Here is a 24,673-nt window from a genome sequence, read left to right as displayed (position 1 = left end):
GCAACCGTTCATTTGCAAACCTAAAGGATCTAATTTCCAAGGCTTTTGCCTTGGAAACAACTACTGAAAATATTCTGAGTTTATAAAATGGAAGCCTCAGCAAAAGCCAAATAAAAGATGAATTGAATAAATCAAAACATCTTCACTAATATCTTTTACCTAAGGATACCAGTCAGCAAGTATCTGCTTCAGCAAGTAAAAGGTTCTATCAGATCACAGATGTAAAAGAAAATGTACTGCACTGCAAATGTTAAGAGAGGTGACAACAATGTGAACTGTTAAAAAATGTCTTTCACCAAATGAAAACAGAACAAAAAAAGAAGCAAATGTCACTCTAACCTGGAGGCTACAGATGTAAAACACAGGGTACAGAAGAAATCAACAAAACAAGCTGCTTTAAAAGAAAGGTTTCACAAAATTTGTGAAACTTTGGCTGTGTGATTTGGCTGTTTACGACCATACTACTAAATGTCAATGTTTATATATTTATACATTTTATGTGCCATGCTGTGTTTTCACTCTTTTTACACTGCTAAAATTCTTGAAAGCTCAAGAAGAGAATCAAGTACTCCTTCACGTCATTCCCACTTGGCCAATGAGGGTGAGCTCCAGATCTTTGGGAAGTCAGTCAGGGATCTTCCTCTTAACCTCACTAAGGTCAGGATTTTGCCTTTGGTTTCCACATCCCTGCAGAAAGATCATAGGCAAGAAAGACAAAGTCAAAGAGTACATGAGGCAGAACAGTTGTTCCTTGCTAGAGTGCGTTGTTTTACGAAGTAGTAAGTTACAATATAATGAATTCCTTTTGACAAGAAAGAAAAAAAAAAGGAAAAAAAAAAAGCTACGTACCTGTAGATGATTTTTAAGAAATTAGGGAAGAAAACAACATTCACTAGTACTGTTGACAAACTCTAAATGTGCCACTTAAAATGTCAGCTTCTTTCAAAGCTTCCTGTGTATCATTGACATAAGCAAGCTCACTGCTGTTAATGAGTGACTCATGGATATTTATTGCAGAGAAAGAACACAAAATATGTCATTGCATTTGTGCAAATGAAATAATTTACAAATCTGCATCGATTTTCGACCGCATTACACCAAAGAATACCGTTAACTTGGATTCGCTTTGCACAAGTGCAATTTTCATTTTAGACGAGACATGTAGGAACATCACTTAAAAATCTCATTTGGACTTCTTCAGGCCTTATTAGTGAAATATAAGCAAGATGTGCCTTAGCAAGACTAAGGCATGATGTGTTTGTATACACCTGGTACACTGCTTTTTGGAGCATTTAAAGGTCTGATTGTTACTGAAAATGTAATGCTTTGTCCAATAATCCGAAAAGCTGTACATCATTCACTTCCAAGCTCTTCTGTGCATGCACAAATGCTGCAGTTCTGGCAGTATTTCAGAAAGGCCACAGCCACTGTATGTTACCTTAGGAAGTGACAGTGTTTCCCATCTTATGCTATTCTGATACTGAGCATATTTTATGTTTCCCCTTTAAAAAGCCAAAGGTGAGAACTGAGTGAGCATGTGCAGCAGGAGTTGTGAATGATGGGAATCATCAGCTTTGCTTGTGAGAACTACAGCTCCTGGGAGACTATAAAACAGAATATTTACTGATGTCAGGGGCAAAACAATGAAAAGGACCCAACCTCGGTATTTTGCAATCCTATAGGGCAAATTTAGTGCCTTTCCCATTTTTTAGACACTTTTGAGTGGGAAGAAAAATAGACAGCTTTTTGGACAAACTGTTTGCTCAGAAGAAGGTGAGAAAAACATGCAAAATGACCAAAAAGCATAAGAAAACATTTTCTTGGTGGTTATCAACTTCATGAGATTTTTTTTAACCTTCTAATCACTGTCAAGGTTCGAAACTCCAAGCGAAACCTGTTTGTTTGTTTGTTTGTTTCAAAAAGACGAGGTATAAATATGCTTTGAATTGTATTGAAACATATTTATTTCCTGTAGCATGACAATGCACAGGCCAGAGCTGAAATTTATCAGTGCCCAACAATGCATTCACTTTGATATAATAAAACATACCGTACATATTCTGTCTGTAGCTGAATTCACAGATGTTGCAGGAAGAGTGAGAAGGGGCATCGCATGGAAGAACACATGCACAAACCCTGCTTCTGTTGGCTGCCCTTGCTGTTCCCCAGGCTGAGAAGTGGAAGATGCACAGCAGCAGCTTCAGGGATTGGCAACGTGGAGTGACAGCTCCTGTGCAAGAGCTGACTGCTGACAGCAAAGGGTGGGAAGGGAAAGGTGGTGGGGTTGGACCCAGAATATGGATGTATGTGCCTGGCAGGCCATTGTATATAGGCTCTCACTCTGTCACAGAAGAGAACAAAAAGGCAACATCCATTCTGTTACGCAATAAAGCAAACAAACTAATCTGGACAGTCACAAAGACCAAATCTAAATAGAAAGGAAATGAGAAGTTCCTTATTTTCTTGCCATATCAGCCTGTTAGGGTATGTCAGCTGTAAACATATCATACTATGTTGTAATTAGATGTAGGTTAAACTGCACTTATCAGTAAAACTTTTGCTTTCACTTTTTTTTTTTTTTAATTAGTGTTCTGAATTTCCCCTTTTTCCTGATTCTTCATCAGACTGAGGTCTGGGATTGCTTTCTCCTGTCACCCTGGTACCTCACCATGCTGTAGATCATATGCATTTTACTCCTGTAGAGTAATTAAGTAGTTCTGCAGGATTTCTGACCTTTTCTCTCTGGCATATTCTGGAACCATTCTCTGGGGAAGGAGTATTGGCTGGCTGCAACCAAGGCTGGACTGGTTCACAGACTGGGCCCAGAAGGGGATGGCAACACTGAAAAACACAAAAAAGGGCCCCTGACAGGGGTCAGCCACAATTCACTTTCTTGCTCAGGACCAGTGAAAATTTTTGTTACCTTAAAAATGCATTAGGGTTGCCCTATTAGATTCTGCAGTTGAAAGAAGGATAAGATCATCTGTCTGTGATCATCACTCCTGGCAAGGATAAGATCAATTTGGTTGGACTCACTGGTAATTTGATATGCTTTTTGATCCTTTCCAAAACAAAAAAGTGATTAGGGTGATAGTTTATCTCTAGTGGACCTTTGACGGAATGTCTATGTACATACAGTGAAAAATGGGAATTTTCTTCATGTCAGAAGACTAAATAGGAGTCTTTCCTTTATTTGCATGAAATACTTTATAATTTTTAATACATTCTAGTGCGGTGCTTCTCAATACGATTTTTGAAGGATGCAAGGCTTGTATTTATTTAAATGTGTGAGACCCGTGCCCCAAGGTTGACCTTGCTTACAGAAGTACCAGGAAAGTAACCCAAGAAGAAAAATCACTGTTACAGATGCGTGGTATTGCCTTGCAGGGGTTGAGGGACGATACAGCAGGCTTTGTCTGCACGTCACGGGTGATTTTGATTTTGCACTATTTCCCGGAACAAGAGGCTCTAACGATTCTCGATAGCGCCAGAATGCAAGTCACTCCGGGCGCTCCAATTCACGGGGGAAAGCACCAGCACAAACAGCGCTGGTGTTGCTCTGGGACACAGAGACGGGCGGCTACAAACCACTGACAGGGACAGGGGACGAGGGCAGCGAGGCGTGAAGCGCGCCCAGCGCCGCGCTGACAGACCCCGTCCCCCTCATAGCTCTCGCGGCGCGCATGCGCAGCGGCTGATGGCCGCCCGGCGTCGGGCGGGCGGCGAGGGGGATCTCGCGAGATCCGCCCGCCTCTCGCGAGAGCCAAGCGCGCGGCGGCGGGCGGGCGGCAGCGGCAGTAGGCAGTAGGCAGCAGGCGGGGAGCGAGGCGGGTGGTAGGGGGCGCTGCGCCGCCGTCGCCGCCCCGCCGGGGAGGCTCCGCCCCGCGCTCTGTGCCACCGCCTCCTCGTCCTCCTGCGCCGCCGCCGCCGCCCGGGGGAGGAGGGAGGGCAGAGCGGCGGCGTCCCGGCAGCGCCGGGCGCCTGCGTGTCGCCATGAACCTGCACCAGGTGCTGACGGGGGCCGTGAACCCGGGGAACAACTGCTTCTCGGTGGGGAGCCTGCACGGACAGCCCTTCACGGTGAGTCCGAGGCGGACGGGGGACACCTTCCCTGCTGACGGCAGCGGCGCACCGGCGGGGCAGCGGGGCTGGGGGCGGCCGCCATCACCGAGCCGTGCCGGGGCACCGCACGTGTCGTGACCGGGAAAATGGTGGCCGCCGTGGTGGTGGCGGTGGCCGCCTGGCTGTTACATAAACGGCGCCCCGCAGGCGCGACCTTCGCGGTGGGGGCGCCTTGCAGCCGGCCGGGGGGGCCCCGCATTGCCCCGGGGGAGCTGGGGCCGCGTGTCAGCGTTCGCCGCCCCCCCCCCCCCTTTTCGCTCTTGTTTTGGGTTTTCTGCCTCTGGGGGGGCGGGGGGTGTTTGCCCCGCCCCGCCCACCCCCCCTCCAAAATATCCCCTGTCTGCTGTTCTCTTCGGGCAGGCGAGGAACGAAATGAGACAAAACTCGGCTTCTCGCCGCGCGTCACTATTTTTAACCTTATTTTCCTCTGGCCGCCCCTGATTGCTGCGGAGCAGTGTCGTGTGGAGCCCGATAGGGCAACGGTAAATGGAGGTGCAAGAACTGAGCGTGCCTTTCCTGCCTGGCCTCAGCCCGGCTGGGTGCTTACAGCTTCCACGGCTGTCATGGTGCTGTGCCACCATGGGGAGGGAGGCCAGGGCACCCTCATGAGTCCCGGGCCACACATCCTCATGCTGCTCGCTTTGGGTTGGCTTTGAGGAGTCAGTCTGGCCTTGTCAATGGTGTGCTTGCTTCCCAAAATCCCCCAGCTGTAAGTATGTTCATGTTGGGAGGCTTCTGTAACTGAAGCAGTTGTGACTTCCCATTCCCGCTGTGATGGATTTTCTGATTTCATGTATCCAGAGGTGTTCGAGACCCACAGGTGGTGGGAAATAACGTGGTGAGAGGCAGCAAAGTTTACTGTACAGTGAAGTGCTGCTAAGGTTTCAAAATATGATGCCCAAATGGGAAGCTCAGGAGAACGTTCCTTTTTGGGGAGAAGGAGGTCAAGTTATCAGTGTCACTAAAGAACTCTCTGCTACTACAGCCTAACTTCCAGGAAGTGTCAGAATTTCCTAATGGATAAAAGGAGTGAGAACTGGGGAGAAGGGAACCATTGGAGAGTGCAGCTTTCCCTGTTTCTATGTGTGTGTTGTTCCCAAGATCTGTTTTGACATAAATATAGTAACAGTGTTTCCTATAGACACATTCATCTTGGTTTTTGTCCTTTTGCTCAGAAGGTTATTAATGGATTCCTTTTCCTCAGATTTAAGACTGTCAACAGAAATATCCTTGGCTTCATGTTCTTGTTTGTTTTTTTTCCCTGTTGGTACTCGTTTTATAACACCATGTTAAATTCACTAGAATGCTTAGAAACATTAACAAGTGAAAGGTTCTACAACTAATTCCTTTTTCTGGAAATGGTGGACTGAACCTTTAGAAAATCTAATTGGAAAATGGACAGTTCTTTTCCTGCATCTGAAATCAAGATGTAAGTATTAACAAGTATAAAAACTAATGAATGAAATATCAGTACTAAATAATAATAAAAACACTTCATCAAACATCTGTCAGTTTTTGGTCAGAGACACTGGAAACACGGAAGTTGATATGTCAGGATTCTGTACTGTACAGCTGGGGAGAGTCATCATTGTCTGACAAGATAACTTGCTCTGCAGTACCTCAATTTTTTATATATCGTGTTGTCCAGAATATTGCTTGCACTGTTGTACTGAATATAAGGTGAAAAAGCTTTAAAACATTTAATTTTAAGCTGAAAATAATAGATTATTCTTGACTTTGACCTTGGATATTAAATTAGTAGGGAGTGCCTATACACAGTGAATTGTATGAACCTTTCTGAAAACACCTGGTTCGGTTTTAAACTGGTATTTGAGGTACTTGTCCTCACGGTGTGCAGGTGGCAGAGGTTCTGTCTTTCATTTTTCTGGATTTCTTCTTTAGAATGTGATGTGACAAGTGAAGCTTGAGTTTCCTTAGAGGGAATGCTGCTAAAGAGTTTTTGGCACGCCTTTTATTTATATATAGAAAAAGGCTCATAAGAATCAAGATAACATAAGAAGCATTCCTGTTATTTATCTACTGAGAATGTGTGATAATAACATCTGGTATGCTAATGAGAATGTGTGATAATAACATCTGGTATGCTAATGAATATAAAGAACTTGGCCTTCAGAAGTTAGAATGTATCTATTTGCTCTTGATGTACTTCTCCTGAGATGTAATAGTTTTATTTGCAGTGGAATGCATCCTTTACTTTCTTTGTTTTCATATGTGGAGTATTTCATACCCGAAAACATTTGATTAATAAGTTCATGCTCACACACTTAGGATACTGCTATACTAGTTTTTATGGAAGTTGTGTAGAAGTTCTTAGGTAATCAACGCTGATAACACATCTTGTGATTGATTTGCTCTGTGTGTGTGGTTCCTTACTCAGTTCTGTTTTGGTGACTTTTTTTTTTCCGGATTTTTTTTTTTTTAATCACAAAATATCAGAAGGGGAGAAAAATCACTGTCAGCAATAGGAACTTTACAAGCAGAAGTCCTAGGACTGGTTATGGTAGCTGCAAAAGGGCTGTTGTGTGTAGGGGTGAAAGAAAGATAAATTGCATAGTTCAACGCAAGCAGAATCTTTTTTTGGACAGATTTCCTCTGTGTGTGTAGTTTAAGTCATCTTGGACCTGAGACTTGTTTTGTATGACTGACAAAACTGTGAAATGTTACGTTAGAGAACATTTGAAAAATGTGTTTTTTTGAGTAGCTTGATCAAGGCCACACTCAATTTTTCCAAAGGTACTGGATAGCAATATAAAGTAGAGATTTCCAGCTTAATAAAACTGTTCAATAAATAAAAGCGGGCTCAGTAAAATTGTTGCTAGACTGTCTAGAAAATATTTAACGTTTTCCTTGTATTTATAACTTCATGGGTAACTATAGTCAAGAAATTTAACTGAGTGGTCATAAGAGTCTCTGAGAAGTTAGACTCTTTGCACCTACCTCTTGATTGTAACTTAGACAAGAGAAGGAAGCCTTTTCGATACTAGTTTTTTGTTTATGTCCTGGTTAACCTATTCTGAACTTAAGAAATCAAATATTTTTAACTGAGCTAAACTTGGGAAAAAACAAAACAGTTGAACCTTATCAATGAAAAGTGCAGTTTCAGTAGGCCTTGTTTCTAAGTGCATGGCCAATCAATTCACCACTTGGAGAACTGTATTATTTTAAATACTCTCCACAGATTAAAAAAAAACTTTTTCCCCAGGATAAGAGTATTTCTTGAATGTAATTAATTTTCTTATTGAAAAGTATTTTTTAAATAACATATTTAAATGTAATACTCTCAATATTAAAACTTGCATACAGAGTACACGGTCTCTTTTTTTTTTTTAACTGATGGCTTATGTTTATGTTTCCTTGCTTTTTTGGTTTATACCTTTAAGATATATCATCGTCAGTATCTGTGACTGGAGGGGCAGAGGAGAGAGACCATGCTGAAAAAAAAAGTAGTATGAATGTCTGCCTGAGATATTTTTTTTTGATAGAATAATTCAGAGAGATGTTTCGTGGTGACTGTGTCCGTTTTGACTTTCACTGTTTCGTGTAAAGGAGAAAAACACAGATCTTTATCAGCTAGGTAACACTGAAGATTTATTTGCCTTTATCTTTACTTTTCAGAAGACTGAATTTTGTACATTTTTCTTTAAAGAGGAAGGGGTGAGAAAGGGAGAAAAACAGAGGGAAGTGAGACATAATGCAATTTGTGTTGTATATAAGCAGCATTCAGCCCAGGCAAACTGAGGTTGTATTATGCTTGTGTGCCCAATCCAGCAGAAGAAACAGGTAATTAATGAAGATAGGTTTTCTGGTGTTTTTTTTTTTGGTAATAAGTTTTTGTTCTTAGTCTACATTTTGTTTGCTTTTTTTCCTTGGAGTAGCTTTGTTTTTTCTCTAAGTGGGAAATTCGACTTCCCTAGGGTAGTAAAGTAGCTATTGGAAACTTCTTTCAAGCATGTCATAAAAATACTATTCAGCTATCACAGAATTTCAATAAAATCTGTTTAATTGGTCAATTTGGTTGTGAACGCTGACATCCTGACCTTTTGGACTTCCCTCATTTCATTTGCAAGAGACATAAGTACCCTCGAGACCTGTGAGTGGTAAGAATGGCCAGGATGAGCCCTTGAGAAGTACCTCAGATATAATAGCTGGAGTGGCTGCAGACCAGAAGCAGCAAGAGGTAGCATGGGTGGTTGTGCTGATAAGCTTCTGGTGCAGAAGCTGGGGACAGAGCATGTCCACAGTTACTGTGTCCTGCTGCATGCCATCCCTGGTGAGCTTTAGCTGGGTGGTTCTGCGTGACCTTGTGCCCAGCACAGGGTTCTTTCTAGTCTGGATCTTCAACCTGTACATATTTGCATGTGTTTTATACCTATATATGTATATTAAGATGTATATAGAAAACTATATAAATAACTGTGTGAGTGCACACATACTGCGAATATTATCTGAAATAGGCAGTTTATGGTAGGTGTACGTGTGCTCTGCACGTAAGAGATGTAGGTTAAATAAAGTTTGCGCAGGTCACAAAGGATTATTTCTCATTCGTTATGTAGCTGTAGCAAAAACAACAGCACAAACTTTGTATGTCCATACATAGAAAAAAATATATAAAGAGGGTGGGTACAAAGGAACTAACTGTTTCAGAGGTGCTGTGCTGCGTAAGAGGTGAAGACTCTTGCTTTCTTGCTTTTCTTCTGTTGAGGCTAGAGTCTGATTTGCCTGTACCAGACTTTCGTTTCTAAGAGTTGTGTGTATCAGACTTTCACTGTAGAAAGAAATGAAAATAGTTCATAAAATTGTTTGTACCATTTTCCTTTAAAACTAACATGCTTTTAATGCACTATTAGTGTCAAAATATGATCTCCAAAGAAATATGATTTCAGAAGTAAAAACTGGCATCTGATTAAAAGACCAGGTAGAAACTGTCTGAAAACTCAGTGTGGCACGCAAAGTAACATTTATATTTGCAGGCCTAAAACATGTTTCACTTCCTAATTTCAGGCTTGTTTTGCTATGTCACCAGCTAGTGAAATCCATTTTCCTGCAGCTTGAACTAGTTCTACCTTGTTCGTTTGTGTAACAAAAGAACAAAGCATTGTTTAATAAACATTCCAAGAACATGATAATGTAAACAGTATCTGCTTGTCTCATTTTGTAAAGACAACTTGTTTGTAAATATTCCAGGACATTCTTAAGGTGAAAGGCTTCTTTTGTTCAACAAAATCAGACTTAAGAGCCTCTGCTTGACTTTTTAAAAAATATTTAGGAATTTATCTAGGGATTGTCTATTAGTTTAACAGTATGGCAACATTTTCCTGCCCCTGCCTGTCTTCCCCTCCCTTCCTCGCTTTCAATAAAAATAAATAAATAGTTTAAAAAAATGCTAATAGGGAACGTGGTGATATAGCTGAGAGAAGAGGTATGACATGCTTATACTCTGGAATTGCTTCTTGTCCTACAGAAAACAGAGCACTTGCATACTTTTCTTCTTAGTTTCCGTAGCTTATAAAAGTAATAATAATTAAAAAATCTCAGCACCTGTCAAAACAAAAAAGAGTGACGTGAACTATTAAGTAGATAAAAGTTGACTAGTTGGCAGAATTCATTTTTGTTGTATCTGAGACAGTTGGGGTACAGAAAGTACCCATTACTTCTGAGTAGTGAGTTCCATTATACCGTGCTGCAGGCCTGTCAGTCTCACTTTGGTGCTGTGGAAGCTCATGGAGCAGATCATCTTAGTGCGATCATGCAACACCTACAGGACAGCCAGGTGATCAGGCTCAGTCAGCACGGGTTTATGAAGGGCAGGTCCTGCTTGATGAACTTGATCTCCTTCTATGGCAAGGTGACACACTTAGTAGATGAGGGAAAAGCGGTGGATGTGGTCTGCCTAGACTTTAGTAAAGCTTTTGGCACTGTTTCCCACAACATTCTTCTGGAGAAACTGGCTGCTCATGGTTTGAACACATGTATGCTTCGTTGTGCTAAAAACTGCGTGGCTGGGCCCAGAGAGTTCTGGTGAATGGAGTTAAATCCAGTTGGAGGTTCTTCACTAGTGGTGTCCCCCAGGGCTCAGTACTGGGGCCAGTTCTCTTCAGTATCTTTATCATTATCTGGACAAGGGCATTAAGAGGACCCTTAGTAAGTTCACAGATGACACCAAGTTAGGCATGAGTGTTGATCTGCTTGAGGGTAGGAAGGATCTGCAGAGGGATCTGGATAGGCTAGACCAATGTGCCAAGGCCAACTGTATGAGGTTCAACAAGGTCAAGTGCCGGGTCCTGCACTTGGGGAACAACAGCCCCATGCAACACTACAGGCTGGGGGAAGCATGGCTGGAAGGCTGCCTGGCAGAAAGAGACCTGGGGCTATTGATTGGTAGCTGGCTGAATATGAGCCAGCAGTGTGCTCAGGTGGCCAAGAAGGCCAACAGCATCCTGGCTTGTATCAGAAACAGTGTGGCCAGCAGGACTAGGGACGGGATTGTTCCTCTGTATACGACTCTGGTGAAGCTGCACCTTGAGTACTGTGTTCAGTTTTGGGCCGCTCACTACAGGAAAGACATCAAGGTGCTAGAGTGTGCCCAGAGAAGGGCAATGAAGCTGGTGAAGGGTCTATAGAACAAGTCTTATGAGGAGTGGCTGAGGGGGCTGGTGCTGTTTAGCTTGGAGAAAAGGAGGCTTAGTGTGCTCTACAACTGCCTGAAAGGAGGTTGTAGCAGGATGAGGTCAGTCTCTTCTCCCAAGCAGCAAGGAATAGAACAAGAGGAAATGGCCTCAGTTTGCGCAGGGGAGGTTTAGGTTGGATATTAGGAAAAATTTCTTCACTGAATGGGTTGTGAGGCATTGGAACAGGCTGCCCAGGGAAGTGGTTGAGTCACCATCCCTAGAGGTATTTGAGAAACATGTAGAAGTGGTGCTTAGGGACATGGTTTAGTGGTAGACTTGGCAGGTTGGACTTGATGATCTTGGAGGTCTTTTCCAACCTAAATGATTCTATGATTCTTTGCTAAAATACCTCATACTGTTTTCTGAGCTGAAAAAAAAATGTCCAGTAGTTAGTTTTTTGCTCTAGTTCTAGAAAAGTGTCTTTTTAAGGATATTACTCCTTAGAAACTGCATTCAGAACTGGCATCTGGGTTCCACTGAATGTGTATGAGAATGTGGCTTCTCTTCACAGAGACTATTTAAATAAAGAATTACATGAGGGACAATAAAAGACAAGCTGGGCTAGGGGAAGTGATCAACCTTCTCTCCTGAGGTGTCTGGTCAGTATGAGGTGTAATGGGACTGGGATGGTAGGAAACAGTAGAAGGGGAAGCAAATTGCATTTGCCAGAAAGCTTAATTATCATCTGTTCTGACTGTTTTTTGTTTATTTGTTTGTTGAATATATAACTTGCTTGCCTTCTGTGTCCTTTCCCTTTTGTCTTTGAAATTAAATTTCTCCTGCAGGTGAACATTTCTCCAGCAGGTTGGGTCGATGGGCAGAGGCCAGTGGGATGAGGTTCAACATGGCTAAGTGCCAGGTCCTGCACTTTGGCCACAACAACCCCATGCAGCGCTACAGGCTGGGGGCAGAGTGGCTGGAAAGCGGTGCAGAGGAAAAGGATGTGTGGGGTCGATGCTCACCTGAACATGAGCCAGCAGTGTGCACAGGTGGCCAAGAAGGCCAACGGCATCCTGGCTTGTACCAGGAATAGTGCAGCCAGCAGGACCAGGGAGATGATTATCCCCCTGTACTCTGCTGTGGTGAGGCCACACCTTGAGTACTGTGTTCAGGTTTGGGCCCCTCACTACAAGAAGGACATCGAGGCCCTGGAGCGTGTCCAGAGGAGGGCTGTGAAGCTGGTGAAGGGCCTGGAACACAAGTCCTATGAGGAGCAGCTGAGAGAACTGGGGTTGTTTAGTCTGGAGAAGAGGAGGCTCAGGGGAGACCTCATTGCTCTCTGCAACTACCTGAAAGGAAGTTGTGGGCAGCTGGGGGTTGGCCTCTTCTCACAGGGAACTAGTGACAGGACTAGAGGGAATGGCCTCAAGTTGTGCCAGGGGAGGTTCAGGTTGGAAATGAGGAGACATTTCTTCTCAGAAAGAATAGTTAGGCATTGGAACAGGAGATGGTGAAGTCACTGTCCCTGGCGGTGTTTAAGGAAAGGTTGGATGTGGTGCTTAGGGATTTGTTTTAGTGGGTGACATTGGTGGTAGCGGCATGGTTGGACCAGATTATCTCAGAGGTCTTTTCCAATCTTAATGGTTTTATGATTCTATCAAAGAAACATCAAAAGTCACCTCCCAAGTCAGCTTCCTTCTGCTTGTCTATAGTTATATTAGGAATTTCTTTGAAAATGTTTGCTTTTTTTTTTTTCTTTTCTTACTTCATTGGGGACAGATCTGCTCCACAGGCTTAAGAGCTAATCAGTGGTACTCTAGCTTATTGGGGGTCAGTGTGAGCAAGTATGATCTGATCTGTCTGAGTAGACTGATGTCAGAAGTGATTTATTTTTCCTGAATGTCAGTTTTGTTGTTGTTGTTCAGGTAATGTGGAGAATTATCAGAATGTAAAAATAGTATTACTATTTTTCTTCAGAAATTGAAGATCATAAAAAGACACTCCTTTTACCCCAACCCTTGTCTGGATTCTTATGAGTACGTTTATAGTTATTTATTAGAATTGGGAGCTGGTGGAATGAGATGATGTTCCCAAACTTTCTGTCAGAAATACCATCTCTGATTTGACGCTCTCTTTTTAAACACATTGCATATGAAGTTGGGCAAGAAATGAATATTAATCGTCAAGTAATATAATTGTGTAAATGTAGCTAAAGGGGAGAGGATGTATAGCTCCTGAGCAAGATTTTACATTCATAAATGGGGCATTTGCGGGAAACAGCACGAGTATAGGGTGTTTGCATACCTCTTTGAGCTACTACTGTCCGACAAAGTGTAGAGTAGCAGGACTGTGTTCTGGTACTATTTTAGGTCCTCATGTCTGATACATCAATGAATATGCAAGTTCCTAAAAACTCCAGGGTGTGATAGTTACTTCAGAGTTCTTCCAATGCAAAATCCAAGTGTATTCAGGATTTGTTTTTAAATATGTTAAGACTGATAGTGTTCTTGATCCAGTTAAAATGGTTAGTTTACCAACTTTGGGATTGCTGCTGGTACTTTGTATTACTATTTATGCTGCTGCTCACTCCCTTTGGTGGAAATACTGTAGTGTTGTGACTCTGCATGATCTCAGGTTTGTCTGTGAATGTAGAAATGGAGGGAAACAAATGTGGATAAATCTAGTAAATTTATAAAGTATTGATAAGGACTAAAGGGGCATACAGAAGAGGTAGAGGACTTCGTGCGGTCTTTGGCACTTCATTTGTTTAAAAACATTTCTAATTATCTCTTTAAAGTGGAGTATTTTGTTTCTTAAAATTGCCTTCATGCAAAACAGTAAATTCAACAAAATGGCTTTGGGAAAAGATGTATATATTGTACTTTGGAATAAACTTTGCCTAGTGGACTAAGGATTTAATCATTGAGTCACCAGGTGAGACGGTTTTCGACTTCAGAAAAAAATGTTCTGCGAGGAACAGATCAAAAGTTCAACATGTCACTGCGATGTCAAAATAATCACTTTAAAGCAGATTTAAATCACTTTAAATCACTTTGAGCAGAAAATAGAACTCAATCTCTTTTGGTGTAAGTTTTAAATCAGAGCCTACAGTTCAGTTTGCCTATTTGTAATAAATGATCCAGTTTTGACAGGAGGAACTGTACTGATTGAATCTCCATGAAGGTGAGGAGGAGACAGGACAGGAAGGGGAACAAAGATGAGAGTAAATGATCATAAGTAAAGGTATTTAGTCTACAGAAGAATTCTAGAGAGCACTTTCAACAATCAGGTTATTTTAAAGTTGGCTGGTAGTCTGAAAGTTGGAAAATAACGCCTGAACATTGGCAGAGAATGGTCATTGGTTTTCTGGGCAAGATGGTGTAAAATAGACTAAACACGTTGCAGAGGAAATTAGCTTTGCACTGAAATCTTCATTTTTGTTTTATTTTTTCATTTTAGTATATGTAATGGTACAATAGTCTAGGACAGGTTTGACAAAAAATGCTCCTTAACCTGAAACACCTAAAAGCATGACCATCCTATCTAAAATTTGCAAATCTAGCGTTCCATTTTTCTGCTTTTTTCAAGTCAAGAGTGTTTTTTTAGTAAATATACTAGAAATTAGTGGAATTGGTTGCAGTCTTCCATCCACAGTTCTTGTGATACTGTTCTGCTCTTGAATCTTCCTGGGCAGCAGCTTGTTTTCACAATTTGTCTGTCTTTTGACAGCATACAATTGTTGGTGCTAATAATTTTGGTACTAGTTTACTGGCTCTTAATTTTTTTGTTGTTTGTGCATTCCTTGTTGCTGGACTTTGGTACTTGAATGATATATTTTGTATGCTCATTGGATGCTGCTGCTTACTATTGTTCCCAGAAGTTTTTCGAATCTTTAATATTTCATGACATTTTAATCAGTGCCTAGTTTCTAATATGATTTACCTAAAGATAAGAATTTCTATTTCATTCAGGCATTGCAATACTCAACAGGTGGCTCTATGAAGGTGTTAGATTACTTAGTGACAACATAAATTTAAGATAAAACGAATCCATGGCATGCAAGTAACACAAAACTTGTTAGTCTGAAACCAGCTTTTCTATAGCCAAGCTGCGTTGTTTTCCTTTGAATTTTATCTTTTTCTAAATGGCTTACAGCATTTTAGCTTCTCACTTCTCTTCCCCCTTTTTGAAAATTTATTTTTAGATGTCTCTTTTTCGAGTCTACGAAATATAATCACTTTATACTGCTTTGCATGAACATTGTTTTTCACGTTTTTTCTTTTCTCATAGTTTTTTATAACTCCGTCCATTTTGCCTCTTCAATTTTAAACCACTGTTTCCTTGTTACAAAAGTGTTGTGGTGTGCTTTTAAGTATGGAGAGAGTGTAATCTGTCACTTCTGTTGCTTGATTGAAATTGTAGACATCTGTTTGATCTTTGCAACTGTCTTTGTACTTTTCTCTGTGTTGCTGTACATGGATAAAATGCACTCACTATGTCACTTCATTCTTCACTGATACACTGATGCTATGAGCAGTGACAGCTTTGTTTAATTTTTCTGGTTTCTTTTTGTTTTTTTTTAGGCATATGCATCAGGATGTGATATTGTTGTATTAGGGACTGACTTTGAAAGGTTACAGATAATCCCTGGAGCAAAACATGGAAACATTCAAGTGGGATGTGTGGACTGTTCAATGCAACAGGGAAAGGTATGTAGGTGTTTGTAATGATCATGTTCTAGCAATGTCATGTTAAGTGCTTTCTCAGGAGCATGGATGCTTGCAAGCTAAGGTGAATACTCACAAGAGTGAATAGCAAAATGGCTGATTGCTTCATCTCTTTCTTTATGGTAAGCAGCATAGTACATGTGAAATAGTAAGCATGGTTATGAGATTGTAGAAGATATGTAGGGCTGCGCAGGAAGTTGCATAGAGGAGATAACAATAATTTGACCAAAAGATGAGAAAGGTGGGAGCAAAGTTAATTTATTCACTCTATCTTCACACTGCTGAGTATGTCATTGTCATGCTTTGATATGCCGGTGACTGGCAGCAGATGAGTTCTTCCACAAAAATCATTTTCAGGTCATATCTGTAGAAGAATAATATCCCTTTCAAGTAATTCTTAAAGGCTTAAAATTGCTTTTGTATAGAGTTTTCCTTTTTTGAGTTCTCGTCTTCTTCTCATGTAGGTAGGTAAATTGTTATTTTAGACAGGTTTAAAATTATTCTTATAGACACCTTTCTTAACTGTAAAAATAAAAAAGAATGAACAAAGCAGCTCTGTCTGTAGGGATGTCACAGTGTTGTTAAACTCTTTACCAATGACGTAGGAACTGTGGGTAAAAGTTGGCTCATGGAAGAGGGTATTTTTTTTGCTTCTTTCCTTTCTTTAAGCCTTAGTGGGGTAGTAACATTATCATTCTGCATATCACTACGAGCCTTGTAAATTGGTAAGAGCTTTGCTTAGATTATGGTGTCAGTCTTCAGATAAGACCTCTGCATGGAAGCTGCTCTATGTTTACATGTGAAGTCTATGAATGACAGTCTAGAGGATCCACAGCTACTCTTTGTTCCTGCATTTTAATGTTTGAATGATGAACTCTTGCAACAGTAGTGAAGGAGCATTAATGAAAATGGAAAAGAGAACACCTCCACATCTCTGGTAGCTCAAAGCTGTAAAGAATGTTTGTTTCTCCCCTGGCTGCTAACTAGAAAGTTTTCTTGTTTGAATTCACTGGATGTATATTAATGGATGGCGAAATGCATGTGCAGATCACGTAACACACAAGTTTATAATATTTTTCTTCCAATTTTGGAAGGTCATCTTGACTTCCTGAGAGCAGTTCTGAACATATTTAGATGACAAACTGCCCTTGATTTGCAGATTTATATATATGTATATATGAAACTTCTGAACTTACTAAGTTTTAGGATTTTATCAGTTTGTAAATAGACCTACACGGTCACTTTGATTCTGCAAATTAGCATAGTTTGCTGCTAGTGATTAGTCTGATGTATTTGTAGGGTATTGAAACAACTTTCAGTTGTGTGAATAACTAGGAATAACTTGTGTGAATAAGTAGTGAATAACTAGGAATCTGTTGACTGATAGGTCAGCGTATTTCCAGCTTGCTGCTGCAAAAATGGCATACCTTCTTAGCGAATCGTCATCAGTATTGACACATTTCTCTTCAGTTAACCGCTAGATTGTTCTTTAAGATCAATAGGAAGAAACGGAATGCAAATAATGCAGCTTAATTTGGCTGTAATTTTGAACCTTTCAAGAAGACATTTGTTAATAATTTGTAGTTTATGAATTATGTACCTTTTTAATTTTTTAACTTACGGAGAGCTGCTATGAAGTACTTTCTACAAATATCTGGCCTTTACTTCTGTTTGAAGGATTTCCCATCATTTGCCCTTTGGATGACAGAATTAGTTTGTAAAAGGGTTGTTTGCTGGTTATGAAAATAATGAGTTCAAATTTTCATTTGTTCTTGCCTTCTAAATCCAGTTCTAGTTCATTGGGAAGCTAATGCCTTGTGAAACTACTTTGAAGTAGCACCAACTTGGGGGGTTCATGCTTGATCATCCCCTACCTTGGCTTTGAATGGTAGGCTGGGATATGGCACCATATTCTCACTTCCTTAGTTTTGGGGAGAAATTTAACTCTATCTCAAAGAATGAGATAAGTTGTATGAGAGTTTTTAATCATTCCAAGAGGGCATGCATGTATCTGTTTATATTTACAAGCGTTTGTGTCTATATATGTTAAATAAATAAATAAATCTCCCATAGATTTACAAGGACTAATTACGTCTACAAAGAGAACGACGTAATTGTAGGCCACTGAATCTCTTGCCTCTGTTTGTATGCAACATGGTAATGAAAGATTTATTTGGAAGGGGAAGTAGAAATACCTGACAGTGTACAAGAAGATGTCACTAGATTCAGATAATTTGAAATATTTAATCAAAGTTGTTTTAAGTGTCGTAGGTGGTGACAGCACTGTTAGAATATATATGATGTGTTTTATTTATGGAACAGAGTATTTTACTAATGAAGAAAATTGTAGGTAAATTAAAATTTTTATTTAATATAAATGCTAATAGGAATAGGTTACTTCTAGAAAATTGGTTCTGTAAGTAAGAGCAGTTTGTTAAATAAGACATTTCTTACCAGTAGGGCTACTAATTATTTTGAATTTGCAAGTTGAGTTTTGAATTCACGGCTTATAATTAAATGAACTGAACTTTTTTTAGGCAGTCTGGATTCTTTTCAAAGTAACTGATTGTTTTATTTATGTTGATTGGTAGTGAATGCTAATATCGTTTAGTAAGACCTCGTGAATGAGAAAACTGTTGAGTCAGTCTGTTTAATGTGGAGGACTAATGAGGAAAAACATAAGTGTATCCAGAAACTATTTGATAACATTAATATTACTAATAATTGTTATATTAATAATATACAATATAGAAATTATTATATATTTTGTTAATATAAACTGATATATATAAGATTACACTAAAACTTCATAAAATGAGACCATTGGTAGTTTGGACAAAACAATGAGGGTGAGGGAAGTTCCACTTGATGGTGGCACACAAATAGTGGTAATCTCTTGTCTTACAACCCAATAAGGCATCTCCACACATATTCAATACAAGGGCTTTGCAACGCAAGAATTTTTGTTGCCATCTGGGCAATTATTGTGGTAATTCGGGAAGTTAGTCAACACTCAAATCTGCATTATTCTTTTCAGTGACACGCTGCTGAATGAAGACTAATGAAAGTGTCTATGATGCCATGGAAGCCTATGGAACTTCCATGCGGTAACAGTTGCTCTGTACACTTCCTTGTGTAGCATTTTGGCATGGTAATGTTAGTTTGTCTTTAAAACAAACAAACAAAAAAAAAAACAACAATAATAGGCAGAAGATCTGTCCACATTTGGTTTAAAAAAAAAGGGGGGGAAAGAAAAAAAGTCTAATCAACATGATTCTATGTAGACATGCTGCTGTTGGTGTGTGGAATGGAATTACTGGAATAAAAGAGTAACTGAGGTACTTAAAGAGTTTTAGAGAGGGCAGATATTAGTCTGAGATGGAAAGAAAAGGTTTGTTTAGCCATTTTGTAACTGTGACAAAATTATTGTTGGCATTTCTGGGTCAGGCTGATGTTTAGGTTGTTAGTTTGATAGAGGTTTAACTATCCGTTCTTTTTAATGCAGAGGGTTTCTTTGGAAACCATGGATCTACTGTTCCAGTTTAAATATTAATTTAGGTACAATTGTTCAGTACTTTTTTTCTTAAAATATTTGTGGCTGATACTGAAATCAAAACATGTTCTATAAACTGAGTCTGACTTACCGTTGCTTTAAAAAACAATACCTTCTGAGCAAGAACTTCACAGAAATAAGAAACTGACTATTACAGAATATCAGAACTGTAGATAGTAGCATTATCTTGTGTTTTCGTTTAACCTGACAGGTAGATGAGTACCACCCAGCTGCTCGCCCACTCCCGCAGGGTGGGATAGGTGAGAGAGTCAGAAAGGTAAAAGTGAGAGAACTCATGGGTTTAGATAAAGACAGTTCAACAGGTAAAGCAGAAGCTGTGCGCACAAGCAAAGCAAACCGAGGAATCCAATCACTGCTTTCCATCAGCAGGCAGGTGTCAGCCACTCCCAGAGAGCAGGGCCCATCACACATAGCAGTTTCTTGGGAAGGCAAACACCATCACTCCCAATGTCCCCCCCTCTTCCACCTTCTTTACCCCAGTTTTACTGTTGACCGTGACACCACGTGGCACGGGACATCCCTGTGGTCCATTTGGGCCAGCTGTCCTGGCTGTGTCCCCTGCCAGCTCCTTGTGCACCCCCAGCCTCCTCGCTGGTGGGGCAGCATGAGGACCTGGAAAGGCCTTGGCTCTGTGTGAGCACTGCTCTGCAACAACTGAAACGTCGGTGTGCTATCATCACTATTTTTTCATCAAAAATCCCAAACACAGCATCATATAACCCTCTATGAAGAAAATTTATTCTATCCCAGCCAAAACCATGACATCTTGCTCCTCTTAATGTCAAGCATTACTTTAGAATTTAGGGTATTGGTTATTGGCATAACCTATGCAACCTTATAATTTCTGTAAATCTCTATACTTTAGAGTACTTATAGGCAACATTGCCTTGGGACTCTCTGCCTGAGGCCTTTCATGTTAGGATCATTGGGTGGTTTGGATTGGAAGGGACCTTAAAGACCATCTAATTCCAACCCCCCTGCCTTGGGCAGGGACACCTCCCATGAGACCATGTTGCTCAAAGGCCCCCCAGCTGGGTCTTGAACACTTCAGGGATCACATTCCTTGACCTGCTGGCCATGCTTCTTTTGATGCAGCCCAGGATATGATTGGCTTTCTGGGCTGCAAGCATTCACTGCTGGTTCATGTCCAATTCTTCATCCATCAGTACTCTCTAATCTTTCTCTGCAGGGCTGCTCTCCATCCATTCATCTCCCAGCCTACGCTAATGTTTAGGATTGCCCCAACATAGGTGCAGCACCTTGCACTTAGCCTCATCGAACATCATTAGTTTTATGCAAGCCCACTTCTCAGGCCTGTCCAGGTCCATTTAGATGGCTTCTCTTCCTTTTGTTGTGTCAACTGAACCACTCAGCTTGGTGTCATCTGAAAATCTGCTGAGGGTATGTTTGATCCCATTGTCTGGGTCATTATAAATGTAAAATGATTGGCCCTGATATGGACTCCTGAGGGACACCACTTGTCATTGGTCTCCACCTGGACATTAAATTGTTGGCTGCAGCTCTCTGGCTGTGGCCATCTGGCCAATTCTTTATCCACCATAGTTCACTGTTCAAATCCATCTCTCTCCAATTTAGAGACAGGCACATACATTTGTCATGTTTTGTCCCTTCTTAAAAGGTGTTTTAAGCTTGCTTTTATGTAGATGTCTTGAGATAAAATACTCCTAATTTTGCCTTAATGCAGGTTTGGGTTAGCTGATGCCACTGATGGAATAAGAATTTGAAACACCAATGAATGCTGACTGTACTACAACTTTTTTTTTGAAGTATTTAGTGTTAGCATTTAGTAGGTCTTCTGATTTTGTGATCTCTGCATTGGATGTTTGGCTTGGGTAGCTCAAGCTTTCTGAATTAATGTTTCATAGGGTAACATATTGTCTTGCTGGGGAGGTCCACAGAAGTGCTCTGGAGTTGTTTCCATTTCTTAGAATATGAACTCGGCAGATTCTTTTAGTGTCCTAATTAGTATTTACCTAATTATTCGTGGAAGTCATATTGCTTATAATAAATCTGATCTAAGAAAACAAAAATGCACATGTTCACCTATACTCTCAATAGTTCATCAGGTCTAATGAGTAACTAAAGTTACTTTTGTTATTGTCACCACTTGCTTTGTTATTTTGCTGAATGTCATTTTTCTTCTGCTATCAAAAGTTAATATGGATGTGAGCTTCAATTTTTTTTCTAAAAGGAAAGTTAACAATAGAATCAGCGAACCACATTTTATTCTTGCTTATTCTATAGTTTGTTTCTTAATGCATGTGTTTATGTACATATAATTTGCTTTAGATTGCAGCTTCTTACGGAAATCTGATTTGTATCTTTGAGCCGGTTAGCCTCTTGAAGCAGAACAGCAGTCATCATAATGTAAGTAGTTCGTCACTCCTTAATTTCATTTACTCGGTTGTAAAGCTTAACTAATTTCTCTGGTTTACTTTAAAATTGAGTATGTCTTTGATGTCTTAATTTAATGCTGGAATAAAGTTGAGCTATAGGATGGTCCTTGGGAAGTGAAAATGGTAGGAGCAGGGCAGAGAAGTTATTTGGAATAGTTCTTTAAAAATAGGTTTTACTGTAATGCTTCATTTTATTTTATTTTGCTGGCTGTAAAATACATATTCTAAAAATTCCAGAACCTAACATGTATTCCAGAGAGTATAGCCATTACCATAGGAATTCTTTTCTGGACCATCTTGTGTAGCCTTTATGTCCTGATGTGTTTTACAGTTCTTATTTTAACCTCGTTTTATAGAACTGCATACGGTTCTTCAAATCTTTAATATTTTCAAAAAGCTTATTAAGACTCTTGTAAAACATCTAACTGAATGCTTACACATAAGAGTTATAGTGGTGAATAAAACTGTAGTCTCTTGATAGCATGGCTTGCGTCTGGTGACAGTGGTTAGTGAATCAGCGATCTGAGTATTAATTTCTGCCAAGTAATTTATTTTAGAACAAGTTATTTATCCATGCTTCTTACATGGAAAGGATTACCATTATACTTAGAAGTATTAGGGTCTAATCAACGTCAGTTTGACAATAAGAGCAACAATTGCTTGAGGAACTCTCTACTCTTCTCGCGGGGTTTGGTCTCTCCATTTGCGTTAACATATTTTTTGCATAGCTGTGTAATTGGTTTCCTTCATGCTAAGCAACTCAGTCATATGGTTCCTTCTGTACTTGTAAAACAGTGGTATTTGATATACTCATTAAATAGCAGGTATTGAATATACATGTTATGTTTTATACCACTGGAAAGAAGTGGAATAAAATCATGGTAAAACGGGACTTGCTATGTTCACATGAACTTTTTAGATGTATTGCTTTCTTTTTGATCAGTGGGGCCATTGAATCCACCCTGAATATGTTTTTCTATACCATTAACACTACCTATGTCTTGAAACTTGAAAATTACTGTAGTAGCTGTAAGCAATAGAGGAAGTGCTCTTCCACTAATGATTTTCTTTCAAATATATCAAATATTTACAATTCAAGAAATATTTAGTTACATCATTCTTGCAGTTAACTTCTCTGCAATAATTTACAGTGTAATTAATTTTTAATAATGTTGTCTGTCTTCTCCATTTGTTAGTATATTAAGGATTAAGAAAAAAAAGTCAGCTTCAGAAATACTTGCTTCGTATCCTTATCTACAAATGCAACTTAACTGTTTTCCACCACATCTAGAAGATTTAGTGGTGGAATTAAGTGGTTGTATTTTAGATTTCATATACATTGGTTTGATATTTTTGTGTGTGGGGGGGTATTTAGTTTAAAACTGTGTGAATTCAAAACAAAACCACAGTGTTCTTAGCGTTATAACCTATTATGAAGACAGACAGGATAAATATTTAGTGATTCTAATCCTCACGTTGCTTCAAGGAAAGAAGTAATAACCAAAAACTAGAGTTGTCAACTATCTTAAGATTAGTATCATATATTAGATCCTGAACTTACTGAAAACCTTTAATTTAACAGTACTACTGATATCAAATACTAAATGCATTAAGTGTACTTTTTCTTTTGATATTTTTAATGAAATTGTACTTCCTTTTTAGAAAGCTCAGATCCTGATGATGATTATATAATCAAAATTTTTTTCAAGCTTTATTATTTAACTAAGTTAAAAAACCTCTATTTGATCACATAAATGGAAAGCTCTTTTGTTTTAAAGTCAGCATGAAACAATTTTTGTTAGATAAGTAATCATTTGTTTTTAGAAACATCCTTCATAAAAGTTGGAGAGTGTAGTGAAGATGTGATATTTTTATTATAAAAGGGGAGGGGAAGAAAGCATTTCTATGCTAATGTTTGTGAATACTTAACATTTCAGAGGTTACATTATCAGTGGCAGAAGAATGCTCAAATCGTACTGGAAGGTATAGCACATAATCTAACATGGGATCCCGCAGGTAAGAAGAGAATATAAGAAACACTTAACTCTTTGAGCAACTGACTTCTTAGATTTTGCTGTTTCTTGGAGACAAGAAAAAGATTGTTTTTTTCTAGCATGATAGAAAATACCAAAGTGAAGTGAAATCTGCCTTTGGTTACTTGTAGCAAGAGGAGAGACAAAATATTAGATGAATCTGTATGGTGTTACTTGATTATCCTAATCTCAGCAATACGTAATGTTTTTAAAAGTGGCTTAAAGAAGTGTTACAGTGAAAGAGGGACATACACCGTAGCTCTGGGTCCCTCTCTTTAGAAAAGACTGCTCTGAAAATCTGATGGATTTTCACTATTTCAGCTGTACATAGTGAAGTCAATATGTCTCATAATACAGGAGAGTACAAGCTACCTTCTTTCAGGATTGATCCGATCTATCAGTGCAGTGGAATGTGTGAAAGACACACTGCTATTATAGTAACTTTGCTATAAAAAAGGCATACATTTAATATCTGGTATTATTTTGTTCTCCAGTGTATCTGGTTTCAGAACACAGAACTGTTTTTTTTCTGTCTTTATAGAAATCTATATTTTTCAACTTGTTTTGTACTTACGTTGTTATAAATACATGTTTTAGGCACTCGCCTTTTGACTGGTTCCAATTGTCTTCAGCTTTGGTCCAATGTTCCTTTGGATAACTCTTCTGACAATGACAACACCGAAAGAACAGATGTTGGATGTGGAGAATGGAGGTGTATCTGGCAATGCAAGTAAGAAACTGGTTTAGAAACAAAGAATTCCTTTTTCCTTGCTGGTTTATACCTTTCAGATTAAATACTTATTGTAGTACAGTGAAACCTTATTGTATACTTCAATTTGATAAATATTATTAAAAGTGATAAATTTGAATTGTATTTCCCTTGAATATGTGACATTTATTTCTTCCTACAAGACCCGTTGTAAGTAACTGTAACTAGTTGTTTTGAGGTAGTTTATGCTTTTAAGCAGATCTTCAATTATATTGAGTACTGTTAGAATGCTGTGTGAAGGCTGCTATTGTGACCATCTTAGCAGACTTTGTTCCTTGTACAGTAAGATGAAAGCTGCATATTTGAAGGTTGTTATGCTTGCAGTACCAATTCAAATAAAATTCCTTCAGATAAGTTTCTTCTACTGCACCTCTGTTTCCTTTGCACACACCCTCCCACATT

At 39.5% G+C, this 24,673-nt stretch overlaps 1 protein-coding gene across 1 annotated transcript in view; it reads left to right on the top strand.

Moving 5' to 3' along the window:
* The first annotated feature begins 3,935 nt into the window (after positions 1 to 3,935).
* Positions 3,936 to 24,673, top strand: part of DMXL1 (Dmx like 1) — an 89,817-nt gene continuing 69,079 nt past the window's right edge. The window contains 5 exon segments of the mRNA XM_050716586.1: positions 3,936 to 4,080; positions 15,335 to 15,460; positions 21,363 to 21,440; positions 23,407 to 23,485; positions 24,100 to 24,232. Of these exon segments, the coding sequence (XP_050572543.1) occupies positions 3,994 to 4,080; positions 15,335 to 15,460; positions 21,363 to 21,440; positions 23,407 to 23,485; positions 24,100 to 24,232 (503 nt within the window). The 5' untranslated portion in view covers positions 3,936 to 3,993.

The sequence above is a fragment of the Cygnus atratus genome, chromosome Z (genome assembly GCF_013377495.2).
Source record: "Cygnus atratus isolate AKBS03 ecotype Queensland, Australia chromosome Z, CAtr_DNAZoo_HiC_assembly, whole genome shotgun sequence".
Taxonomy (NCBI): domain Eukaryota; kingdom Metazoa; phylum Chordata; class Aves; order Anseriformes; family Anatidae; genus Cygnus; species Cygnus atratus.
This window is presented reverse-complemented; position numbering and strand designations above follow the sequence as displayed.